Source organism: Colletotrichum lupini, chromosome 5, assembly GCF_023278565.1.
Source record: "Colletotrichum lupini chromosome 5, complete sequence".
Taxonomy (NCBI): Eukaryota; Fungi; Ascomycota; class Sordariomycetes; order Glomerellales; family Glomerellaceae; genus Colletotrichum; species Colletotrichum lupini.
In genome coordinates, this window is record NC_064678.1 from 2,374,411 (window position 1) to 2,386,773 (window position 12,363).

Genomic DNA, 12,363 nt, shown 5'->3' on the forward strand with positions numbered 1-12,363 from the left:
GTAGGCTACGTTGAAACCTGCAAGCAAAGACCGTTGGCATCCTTTCCAGCTGTACGGTTCTCGACGTTAGGTGTGCTGTAGCGTGCTGACGGCAATGGACTGGCGAGCGGACGGACCGACACTACGGGACCGAAGGCGCAAGTGGCATACAAATGAACAGCAAGTGCGTTCTCTGCCCGGATACGCATGCTGCAGGTGTTGAAGATGATGCCAACGGTTGGCTGTCGTTTGTCACGCATGCGGGATAATTTGCCCATATCCCTTTGGCCGTCAGCACCTCCGCCAACCCATCCACGACGCTAACCGCCACGACATTTCAGGATGGCATGTTCTGGCACGGACGAAGAAGGCAAGAATTTGGCAAACGCGGCTTTGGGACGATGGATAGAAGAAGCCTTTGACGAGTGAGGGTATCCGCAAGGCATGGAGGAGACGCATGCTGATCCACGTCAGGCATTCGTATTCCTCTCTCTCGCAGAACTATCAGCCCCCTACTCTCTGGCCTTCTCGGACTCGGCAGCTTTAACTCCAGCTCCAACATTCAGCATTCAGCTGTAGAGACCATCGTCTCATACATATGCCATGCATACGGCGGTAGCATGGTGTCGTCGATTCAATAGTTGTAGTCAACTCGCTGTTCTGGGATGATACTAGCATGCCCTGCAATGGTGTACATTTGGTAGCTCCACATCCTCTCCAACAACTAGGTTCCCTCTCCTTCTCCTCTCCCGGGGGCCTTTGGTATGGATCGTGTAATTGGTGAGGTGTGCTTGGTGAGGAAAGAAAACAAAAACTCCGTACGGATACAGGCTAGCAACCCCCCATGCTAGCCAGACTAGGCCACAAATGGACATCACAAGCGAATTTTTGGCGATTTGGCATTTTCCTCATATGCTGCCCCTTCCCTGTTGCTGTAGGTATCCCTATCCTTTTTCTTTTTTCCTCCAAATTCCCCCTTCACAGCAGACCCACCTCTACAATTTCATCCCTGGCCCTCTCCCCCCCCCCCATCCCTGGGGCCTCTCAATGATCTCCAGCCAGGACATGCCGAGTACATAGCTACTCCGTAGACACGGAAATCTCACAGCAAAAGCAGGAAAGAATCATTAGCTCTTAACCGACCCGTCGGTTTCATGAAACAAGCATCCCCACCTTCAGCTGCACCTCACCTGCATCTATTCCCAGCTGACCCCGGCTAGTCGTCGATTCTTGACCATCGCAGGGTGAGAGGCCACAGGTCGACCGTACGGATACACCTCAGTCTAAGGTAGGTAAGGTATCCGCAAGAATACAACAATGGAACTCACCATTGTCATGCAGGGCATATCAGCGCCGACATGTAAAGAAGCTCCGGCCGGTTTCCCATCAGCTCTGTCTGAACTTGTGCATTTGATTCCTCATCGCTCTCCCCATACCCTGACCATGTCACCGTCACTCGCGTCCCGACCGGCTCCCTGCCGCCTGTCCATTGTCCTTCTCGTCCTCGCCTCAGCTTCTCACTTGTTTCCTTGATCCCCGTCCCCGTATCTGCGCTTCTAACCCCATCTCCCAAACTCCAGCTTCTGCCCAGTGCCATTTATCCAGCCATCCAATCAGTGTTCCCAGCCCTTGTTGCATTTTCAGAGCGAGAATGTTTAGTGCTTAACATGCATCCATCCCCCCTTTCCACCCCACGCAACGATATTGAAGCTCGAGCATCAAATCGTATACTTACGTTTACTCACAGTCCGCTCGTCATTCCACTCCAGCAGGGATTTGGGTAGCCAATGGCAGGGGCTGGAGCTCTTTCCGCTCAGGTGAAGACAATGCCTGACAGCCTACTTCTTCCGACTACCTATGCGGACTGCACAGTCAGCCATCTTCCCCGTCGCGAGGTAAGCTCTCATAGAGGAGTCTCAGTCGTCGGAGTGACCTTGTGCAGAGCAGATTCCGGCTACAGCTCATGGCCACAGCAGAATCATCCGTGCAGTGTTGTTTACACGGCGGTCCAACATCTACTATCTCGTATAGCATGAGAGCGATTCTCTCCGTGGTGAGCAGCCCTTTGGCGAAAGACCACATCGATTTTTTCACTGTTCGATTGACTCCCCATGGACAACCACGAGAGCTATAGTAAGGATTCGAAAAGTCGAAATGGCCCATCATCTCCGTATCTACCTCAGTATACCCTCTCGCACGAACTTCTACTGCACAAGATAATCACTATATTACTGACCATTTTCCTGAGGTCCTTGACACATCCCACCTCTCTGACTCGGCGACGGCCCACTAGATGAACCAAAAATGCATCTTCACCATGGCTTCAATGTTGTTGGCGTGATCAGGACCAAGCTTTCATGGGTCCGGCGCCAGTAGCACTGCTACTCGGTGCAAGTGTTAACAGACGAATGTCCGAGCGAGGTCTTGTTATTTAGTTCCACGGCAGCGGTACCAGCACAACGGTTCCTGGCAACGGTCCGTTACGTCTGGAGGATTAGCCAGCCAGCCACATCTCTGTCGTAATGGCTTGACCAACGATGGCAATTCTAGCCAAATCCACGGATACCTAGGCCGCCCTTTGGCCAGCAACATGCGTCGGACTATTGACAAGCGACGGGTAACCGGCGTGCCACTGAATTTGTTACCGTCGCGAATAACGTGGCCATAATTTGTCCAACGCCTCATGCCCCCTTTGCCCTGGCCTCAAGCCAGCCACAAGATGTGAACCAGTGGTCCCATATCCTAGCTCTTTCGTGGAACTGGAATGCAGACTTCTAGGTGATCTACCATCATGCTTGATTGACTTGGTCTAATGCCGTCTTCCGTTTTGATGAGACATTGAAGACGGTCGACAACTGCGAATCGTGGACGGGAAGGACTCGCTGGTACCCTGTGCTAGTTTACCTCGACCACGGTGAATCCCATGTGCCAACTTTCCTCCGGAAATGATGCTTTCTGTTGCGCTTGTTACTGTTTCTGCTGCTTCTGCTGTTGATTTCGTTGTTATGGTGATTATTATCAAAGAGTGCCGTCGTGATGTCCGAAGGCCAAGAGTACATGAGGAAGGAAGATATAGAATTTTCGACCATGTTCACACAGACAGGGATCACATCAACGTCAGTCGAACGTGGCTCTTGGTACCGTAGCGGCCTCAAGATGTCACGGCGTACCACGTAGATCTAGCTAGGTGGGTTCGAGCGGTCGTGTATATCCTCCAGGCCCATGACTCCTGTCTCGCACAAGCCCATCTTACTCGTCGATTGGCACCATCGTCCCGAACCCCTTAACGGTTTTGTTCTCCATTAGATGGGAATTCATTGGCCGAATATGTCGTGAGAGTTCACGCGTCACTGTCTTCAGGGATAAGATGGGGTAATCAAATGGGAGGGCCAGTGGGCTGATGGAAGGATGTAGATCTTTTCTCGCACATTATTTCAGACTAATCTTGCTTGCTCAAATTACCGACACCTCATGGTCTTGGCTGATGGGAGATGAAAACGCACATGGTTTTATTCATCGAGTCTTTGGACCACTTCGCCACGCCCACTGTTTCTACAAGGAGTATGACCTTTTTCTCAATACCGCTGTCCCTTTCTCTCCTCGCCTCAAATGTTGTCGACTGGATGGCTATCAGGCTATGATCCTTATCCCCATGTTGTTGGGGGAAAAGATCTGGCTCCAAAACCACAGGTCCCTTGCTGCAATCCTAGTTTCCACGTTTGTGGCGTTCGTCCTCCTCCCCGGTGCCCCTAAGTAGGAATGGGCATGGTTCGATAGCGGTGCGACAATCGTCTCCGGACACGCACACACACACAGCTCATGGGGAAGCTACTTCAGTTAAGCCTAGGTCGAGAGTTATTACTGGTTCCATGCTGACGCCCCATCTCCATTCTGAAGCCTCTCATAGTTCGTATATGGAGAGAGAAACATTGTCGTCCTCGGCTTGCCATTGGTTGCTTTACGGAACGCTGGGCATTCTCATGGTTGACGAAGCGAGTCAACGGTGTTCTTGCCGCCTACTTAGCTTCCCTGTCCACCGGTGTTCCCATGGCACAAATGTTACCACAAGTCCACAATGGGTGCGTTGGCTACACCTGCTTGGTGAAAGTTTCCACATTCTCTTGATATCCGATCCGAGAAAGAATAAGTGGCGCTGACTCTATGCTGAATCCCAGCCTTGACCTCTGTTATTCCAAACCAGCCTGGCCTTCTCATGTCGCCGTCTCTATTGGACGTTGCTTTAAGTCCCTGCAGACGCAGCCCGTGGAGGTAGGTATAAGGATGTCGTTGATAAAAGAGCATCAAAGTTTTGACGTTGATTCGAATGGTCTGATGGCTGGCTGGAGCTTGTAATGTAAAAGCAATGAATTCCAATCAAAACATGGATCGCGGGGGCCTCACATCTCACGTGGACGAGGAAAGAGGCCCAGGGTATTATTATGTACATCATAGCCTGCTCCGAGGTAAACCCTCCTCCAAACGCCGGCTCCATCCCGCAACCAACACTGAGCTTGCCTCAGTAACGTCAAAGCAGTGAAAGATATGCTCAGTTCATCGAGCAGTATTGCTCTGGACTGGTGTCTATGCAAATCAATGGCATACCCTCCGCCTGAAACTCCCGCCCCTAATGTCTAAACCTGGCCAGCACCTTGGCCAGCCTGCAAGTCCCTAGTGGTGCATCCAGAATAAAAGTCGAAGAAGATTGCCCCAAAACGAACATGATTTCGGCAAGTATAAGTACCGGGCGCGAGCTCTTCGTCCCAGCACATGAATGCGTAATCAAAGTTGCCATGCCCCTGAAAGAAATGCTGGAGCCTCTACAAGTAGATGTCTCCGTCCTCTCCTGCCACCCATCGTCGCCACGCCTCGTCGTAGGCCTTCTCTAGATCAACCACCCATCGTCTGGTATCGAAAAGCGCACAGGTCCATTTGCTGTCCCACAGTGTTTTGCGCAAGGTTGCCAACCGACCCCTGCCTTCACCATAGCCACCACGACCGACTCGATAGGACAGGCCATTAGCTAGTCTGATGGCAAAGAGCTCGTAGTCTTCTTCACTGCCGGCGATGAGGTCTTTTGCTGCCTCAACACCCACGGGACCTCTAGGCAGCGCGCCCTTCAAAATTGATGCCGCCATACGCGAACACATCTTGTAGGGGTATCGTGGTAGTGTGAGAAGAGGTGTACTAGACCACAATACATCTGCGGCCGTGGTGTGCGCGTTACACTCGGGAGTGTCGAGGAACAAATCGCAGACGCGAGCTCGGGATATATGCTGGTTCTTCGGTGCCACATCCGTGAAGATGATTCGGCTAGCAACTTCTTCCCCGGCCCAATCCTTCGCCGTCCTCCTTAGATTTGTTTCTCCCAGTTCGGGGAATCGCAAGAGCCATAGGATGGCCTTGGGAGCCTGTGCTAGGATGCGTAGCCACGTCCGAAATGTTGTAGGGTCGATCTTGAAAAGGAGTTAGCTACTGGTCTCGGTATTGATGCATGAATACGCGGAATATGACGAACCTTGTATAGTTGATTGAAGTTTCCCATGATAACGGTATCATCGGGCAGGTTGGGAAACAACTCTTTCCGCATGCTCCACCGTCGGCGCTGCTCATCTTCCCATGAAACCTTATGTTCATCGGGGTCGCTCGACTGCGCATGGTCACAGCAAAAAAAAGTGTCTCTGCAGAACACGATGTTCTCCGAGTAGATCCAGTCTCCCTCGCCTTCTTCAGTTTTGTCCTCAAAAATGTCTGTGACAGAGAGGTTACCACGCCAAGGGCGTAGTGTCTCCGGCGGAATTGCTGTGGCGTCTGCAAGCAGATAGTCACACCACTCGGCACCCAAGCTGCCGGCGAAGCCCATGAAGGACATTTGGATCGGAACAGGTCTCGCCGCAAAAATTTCGTTGCGGGCGCCTCTAGTATAGCCATTCAGGTTGACAAGGATGTGAATATTGTCTTGAACGATTTGCTCAACTAGCTTGTCCGAAGTCCATGTGCTGGCATCTCGGAACACAGGCGCTTCACGTTCAATCTGCAGCCGATGAACAGATTTATCACTTGCTGTCGTGGCATAGCAGAATGCTTTTACGCGGGTGGGATCGTGAAAACCGAAAACGGATTGCATACTATTAAGATGTCAGTATAAACTGCGGCAAGGTAATATTGAATCAAATCGTGCCGTCTTACAGGTGAGCCAAGGGATGATTATTGAAGTCTGAAGAAACATAGCCGACATTCAGATGAGGCGATGGAGGCGCAGGCGGGGGGTAGACGGTCTTTGGAAGCCAAGGGGAGCGAAGTGTAGAACAGGAGATCCTGAACGCGTTGCGTTGCGATATCATGCGAATGTCCTTCGCAGTCAAGGGACAGGTGAAGGTATGGAATGGGAGGACTGTTGGAGCGGACGGTACAGCGAGGGTAGACGGCAGTTGAGGGCGCATGTACTCCGAGGTCGACTTCATTGAACCCTGAACAAACTTGTCGCAATACCATCGCCGCATCGCTGCCCGTGCTCCACGCTCAACGAGCCTCAGCAGACGCGATCCCTCCCACGGGCTCTTGGACCAGCTAAGTAGCTTTGTCGAGAAGTCGGTGTGGGCGTCATTCGACTCCCCGTCGGCCGAATAAAGCTGTGCAATCAATGCTGCAATATCGGTATTCTGTAGAACGCCAACGCCCCAAGTTAACGCGTCAGCGAGTTGGCGAGACACGATGTCGATAACCTTCTTCGTGAGGCCGGATCCTTGGTCTTCCTTCCTGGCATCGAAAAACATGCCATCGTTGTCGACATGCCAGCGATCATACGTGCCCCCCTGTAGGAGTGCGCCGCCCCTGCCTCTCCAGTCGCAAACCGAGTTCAAGGCTGTAGACAACCCGCATACTGCTTCTGCAAATTCTGGATTGGAATGAACAGCCCTTTTGTAGTATGTTATCGCATCACTGATACGCCCTCGATCCTTGACGGCATTTGCAAGATTTGTTAGGGCGATATCAAAATTTCCATCGCACTGGACAGCCTGCTCATACATCTGGATCGCAAGATCCAGCTGACCAATGTCCTTGAGAAGGCTGCCGAGATTGGTGTGCAGGTGAACGTGCTTTGGATCCAGTGTAAGCCCGTAGTTGTAGTACGCAAGAGCCAAAGCGAGTCCACTGCCAGGGGTAATGCCAGGAATACTGGGCAATGATGACAAAGTCCGACTCGACGTCGCTGCCATAGGCTGCTGTACACTGGCAAGTAGAATGCCTACATTGTTTGCAGTTGATGGGCTCTCTTGAAGTGACAATGAAAGATAGTAAAGAGACAGAATGTCACCAACCCCGGCTGACTTCCTCACTAGTCCCGCAGCCTGCGAGCTAGAGGACATGGCATCCTGGAATATCTTGGCGAGAGAAAGTAGCGAGTTGCTAGTAGTTTGAATTGCCGCTCGCCTTGGGCCGCCTTCAGGCACGAAACGTAGTCCAGGGAGATCGCCGTTGTTAGAAAATACCAGCTTTGCCGTGCGCCTCGCCTGTTCAGGTGGCAGTAACAAGGGGCGAGACGGCGTCGCCTTGTCGATGACGTGGTGATTGCTGCCGTTTGGTGCCAGAACCTGCTGGATCTGTCGGACCAACGTCTGAACAGATGATGTTCTTCTTCCTGCGCTGATCAAGACAGCTTCCTCAAAGGCTTCAGACGCCCCTGCGATATCCTTCAGACTGTACAGCATTGTCCCTTTGGCATGGACTAATGCGAGGATGCGACCATTTTCGGTACCTGGAATAGCATAACCGCTCGAACCAAAGCCAGGCTGGGTTCGGCTTTCGTCGAAAAGGCTAGCCGCCAAGCTGGAAGCGGCATCTCTTTGGGCGGCGGTAGTGTCATAGCCAGTCTCTCCTGTTGATCCCTTTGGTAGCCTGAGAGACTTTTGAACAAAATCGATGACATCAACCGCGGCGACGCTTTTCTTTTTATACAGCAGACCGACCAAATGTTCTACGGCTTCAAGGTATTGCGGTCGAGTTTTGATCGCCTTCAACCAGCATTTCTCCGCCTCATCTTGTCTGTTCAGGCAGTACAAAGTCGCCGCCTGATTCGACACTGCTTCAACATGACTATATGAAGAGTTAGTAAGGGTAAGTTCGTAATCCCATAACAATGAAAGCCAGACGCAAGACAAAGATGGTGGGATGAAGACTTACTTCGGCTCTAGTGAAGTGATTCGGGTAAACCATTCTAAGGCTTCCTCGAAGTGTTCCAGGCCGTAGTGCAAGCAGCCTCCCAGTAGAACACCATCGATCCATTTCCACTCGGAATGCTCACATAGACGGGTGAGAAGCTCTAGGGAACTTTTGGCATTCGCAAGAGGTGAGCCTCTCGAGATCTGATTCGGATACGAAGATCCGCTGGAGTTCGTGACCGGGAAATTGCCATGCCGGAAATCCGTAACCCCGTCCCAGCCAGCATGCTGCGTTGTGAGTGGCGATTTGACTCCCAAGGGACCGAATAGCATGCTGTCTTGGTTGTTTCTGTGGCTTGCGTTGGCCATCATAGCGGCATCTCCCGGGAAAAAGAGGTCCGGGGCCAAGGTGACGATGGGCTGTTTAGGTGGCTTGGGATATACCACCATTCTCGAGGTAGTGCTCAGAGCTGAGCCAGGCCTCAACTGCTGAGTTTTGCGCCCGTGATGCAAGAGTGCGAGTAAGTCGACATAACTTCGGTGCGCTTGAGCCAGCGCCTTTTCTCTGAATGCGGAAGAATGTGTCTTGTTCATAGAATCAACAGTGCTGATAGCTTGGTGCGGTTCTAGCGTAAGAGCCTCTAAATGAGTTTGCGCAGGTTGCAAAAAGCCAGACCCGTATGCTGAGAGGTGAGCGTAAGGATCCTGTGGAGTGAAGTGGGCAGACGGTCCTATAATCTGATTCTGCACCTTGGAGTAACGATGGTCGTAAATCGATGGTGACGGAGACGGGGTATGGTGCATCGGCGGGCCGACATAACTCTGCTCTTGCTGATGCGTCGGAAACCACGAGTTGGCTACATGTAGTAGTCCCGGGATACTGGCTCCGGTGTTCCCAGAAGGGAGGGTCCCGGGGAAGTATGAGTTGGTATTGAACAGCGAAGGCCGCGAATGAAGCTGAGGAGTAGAGCCAAACAGCGCAGCCGTGTCCGGAGTGTTGAACCCGTATTGCGAAGAGGCCAGAGAGACGGTAGAGTGCATCGACTGGTGGGTCAAGTCCTGTGCAAGTGGCCATAGTTGATATGATGGAGGCGTTATGTTCAAACTACCGCCTGCCTGATCACGGACAGGTAAAGAATTGCGGATCTGGTCGGTGGTCTGATGAGGGCGGTTCGTATTATACGCCATTTGAACCGCCGGGAGCGCCATCTGCTTCAGGGGCGGAGGCCTCGAGGCGTATTGAGAACCATCGTAGCCAGCTTCAATAGTGCCATTCGGCGTTTTACGTCGCAACTGATGTTCCGGTCCGTCAAGAAAATGCGATTGGCCTGCGGCCGTCGTGCGGCGCTGTATCGGTTGATTTGGGTGTGAAGAAGTCCGAATTGGAAAGGATCGTGGCGTCTTGCCGTCAGGGAAAAGAGCATTCGCCGAGCCGGCTGGCGGGCAGCGTAAGTTCTGATTGAACGTATACGTGCTGAAGTGAGGAAGCAGATGGTAGTTATGTTGTTGCGGTGGGTAGTCTTCTGGCTGGCGGTGCTGGAGGTGGTGCTGCTGTTGTTGTGGCTGCTGGAAGGGCGGGAGGGGATCGAAGTCTGGCGCCTGTGGCACCGTATGGTGCATCTGAACTAGAGGCAACATGGGTTATGTGATGAAGACGACGAGGCGCTTCTGGGTATCATGGAGCGGAGCACGGAACGAGCGAGCTCAGCACGAAGGAGAGTGCTGCGAGTTCCAGGCTGGATATATCGATCCGGGAACCAGTTGTCATTGCCTGCTGGCTAAAGCATGGCTGACAGGCCGGCTGACGGGCATGGCCTCCGGGACGCCTCGAGCGAACGGCTGTGCCAATGCCCGATAGCAATGCCACCTGCCCTGCGGCCTTTCCAAGCCTAGGGACCTGGCTCTCTTGTGGTTCAAGTTCGATGAAGCGCGACGGAGGGCAATGTCGAGAAAGTATCGTTTTTCCCCCTCCGACAGAGGTTCGTCGTTACGTCGTAAAGTTAGCGCCGGGTTCGTCGGTCGGGGCAATGCGAGGCTGGGGGGCCTAATAGAGGAATGGTAACGTTAGAGACGTTCGGCCTGACCGGCAAGTTCAGCGACAAAGATCGCAGGAGGAGGGGTTGAAGCGGTCGATCGAGTGATCCTCTATTGGCGAGAAGAATACGAAAGCAACGTGGAGCGAGATACAATGCGACTATTGCGAGGTCTGCAGCGGCAGTAATAGTAGTAGCAGTAACGATAACTGTGGCGGTAGCCGCGACGGGAGCAGGAATGACAGCTATAGCTTGCAGCCGTGGCCGTGGCTACAGGTTTGGTTGTGGTCGGAAGATGCAATGCGATTCAGCCCGGTTTAGCCCCAGTTGGGTGGTGGTGGTGGTGGTGGTAGTGGTAGCCGTAGCACGGCAGCCGTTGGGAGAAGAAAGAAGCGCAGGTCAAATAGGTATGGCGATCATCCAGGCGGACCACTCAGGCAGTCACAGCAGTCACAGCAGTGTGATAAGAAGTCAGAAGTTGGAGGCCAGACTATTGGAATGGGTATCAGCCCGATATAGCGAGTTAAGCTGAAGGCTGCCCTGTGGCCTAGATTTAATCGATTCGTCTCGAGGATCTGTCAAGAAGTCTCCAGTATCCCTCCCAGCTTATGGCCTCCAGCCTGACGCGGAGGTACGTATCCGAGAGCAGAGCATACCTTACAGCGTCAGGGAAAGGTCAGCGCACTATCCCCGTACGAGTACTAGACACTAATCTGCAAAGTATTGTGTATGCGCAGACCATGGGCATGGGGTGCCTAGTATTGGGGGTTTGGCTGCTCAAAGTCGGATGTCGTGACTGGGGTGGGTGTGATGAGGTGAGGAAAGGTACCTTGAGGCTTGACGCATGGTAGGTGACGGGGCGGGCGGGGTGGGGGGTCACAACTGGGGCGTGCTCCGTACTTCTCAAAAGCGGTCAGACGAGGTGAGCAACGAAGGAGATACGGATACAAGACAGCAGGCAGCGGCTGGCAGCATCTCATAGGGATTTGGAACAATGGGATGCAAAGATGGAGGGGATGGTAAATGTCTCGGGGGACGGCGGTATTGTAATCCCCAGCCGTAGTCGAGAAAGGCGATTATACACCTCACGGTACAGGTGCGGATACAAAAGTATGTTTCGCAATTACCTGTTAAAGCACAAAACGGGAATGCCGTAACAAAACTTGGCAGTAAAGCGCGCGGCCGCTTGGGGAGGGTTGCTTAAGCAGAGAAGTTAACAAGGTGACACCAGGCCCTCCCCCGACTTGAAAATGCTCTTGGCCGAGGGCGCGGTGGGAGTGAAAGTCCTCGAACAAATGAGCAAGATATGCCTTCTCATACGGGTGCCGTCAGCCGCGGACAAAATACTCATTATCTGTTGGACGTAAAGTAATGAGAAACGGCGGGCAACAACACCTAGTAAATCCAACAACGGAAGCAACCCGACCTTTTATCAATCTTAAACGCCGGCCGGTGAGGTGACAAGCCTGGATCCATGCATTAGTGCCAAACACGTTGGTTTCGCCGCACTGCCCAGGACAATGCTAATTTTACCAACCATACGTAACAAATTCACAATACCGGATAAAATAATCCTCCTTCCTCACTCAACTTCCTCTACGCATCTTGCGCAAGAACCAAAGGTCCCCTCATCCATGATTTAATGACCTAATTGCACAGTCTGAATCGTTTAAGCATCAGGTCACGTATTTAGGATATAGTCACAGGACACAACTAAGCACACAGACATTCAGGTCCACCACCGAAGCCTGCAAGCCACCGAACGTCATTTGTATCTACCTTACAGGTGTCAGACCACACATGTGACCGGTTCTTCGAGGTCGCGTACTCTCCCGAACCATTCCCAAATGCTGCAATTACATCATTGTTGACCATGCCAGTCGGCGTGCGGAGTGCAATACATTGTTATGGACATGACCCTGCTGCTGAGAGGCTCCAACCTGTCTTGAGACCAGAAACTAGATATGCCATGGCACATCCGGAACTCTGAGCAGAAATGCCCACACCAATTCGCAGACCCTGACATCACAGCGCAATGGGGTAATTCGCGGTGAGCAAAATAGCAACAACCATCTTTGGAAACTTTGTCATTTGGTCATTTGGCAATTCTTTTTTTCTTTGCCCAAGGTTCTCCCTTTTGGGTAGTTCCCTTAATGCAGAACCATTCCTAAACTCCAGAAGTCATGCGAGAG

General features: G+C 52.4%; 5 protein-coding genes across 5 annotated transcripts; 2 read left to right on the top strand and 3 right to left on the bottom strand.

Moving 5' to 3' along the window:
- Positions 1-5: 5 nt before the first annotated feature.
- CLUP02_10112 (uncharacterized protein) lies at positions 6-438 on the bottom strand (the record flags this gene model as incomplete). The annotated part of the gene is made up of 2 exons (XM_049289088.1): positions 6-261; positions 305-438. The coding sequence occupies 2 exons, from the start codon at positions 436-438 to the stop codon at positions 6-8; spliced, it is 390 nt and encodes a 129-aa protein (XP_049146232.1).
- Positions 439-1,296: 858 nt separating this feature from the next.
- CLUP02_10113 (uncharacterized protein) lies at positions 1,297-2,272 on the top strand (the record flags this gene model as incomplete). Its single annotated transcript, XM_049289089.1, has 5 exons — positions 1,297-1,502; positions 1,571-1,759; positions 1,817-1,874; positions 1,922-2,032; positions 2,228-2,272. 5 exons carry the CDS (start codon positions 1,297-1,299, stop codon positions 2,270-2,272), a joined length of 609 nt encoding a protein of 202 aa, XP_049146233.1.
- An 863-nt stretch (positions 2,273-3,135) lies between these two features.
- On the top strand, positions 3,136-4,614 carry CLUP02_10114 (uncharacterized protein; the record flags this gene model as incomplete). The annotated part of the gene is made up of 8 exons (XM_049289090.1): positions 3,136-3,152; positions 3,223-3,351; positions 3,394-3,732; positions 3,796-3,815; positions 3,887-4,058; positions 4,155-4,328; positions 4,397-4,498; positions 4,542-4,614. 8 exons carry the CDS (start codon positions 3,136-3,138, stop codon positions 4,612-4,614), a joined length of 1,026 nt encoding a protein of 341 aa, XP_049146234.1.
- Positions 4,615-4,796: 182 nt separating this feature from the next.
- CLUP02_10115 (tetratricopeptide) lies at positions 4,797-9,776 on the bottom strand (the record flags this gene model as incomplete). The annotated part of the gene is made up of 4 exons (XM_049289091.1): positions 4,797-5,432; positions 5,495-6,104; positions 6,166-8,073; positions 8,161-9,776. The coding sequence occupies 4 exons, from the start codon at positions 9,774-9,776 to the stop codon at positions 4,797-4,799; spliced, it is 4,770 nt and encodes a 1,589-aa protein (XP_049146235.1).
- Positions 9,777-11,767: 1,991 nt separating this feature from the next.
- On the bottom strand, positions 11,768-12,244 carry CLUP02_10116 (uncharacterized protein; the record flags this gene model as incomplete). Its single annotated transcript, XM_049289092.1, has 5 exons — positions 11,768-11,818; positions 11,899-11,946; positions 12,000-12,021; positions 12,073-12,129; positions 12,201-12,244. 5 exons carry the CDS (start codon positions 12,242-12,244, stop codon positions 11,768-11,770), a joined length of 222 nt encoding a protein of 73 aa, XP_049146236.1.
- Positions 12,245-12,363: the final 119 nt, after the last annotated feature.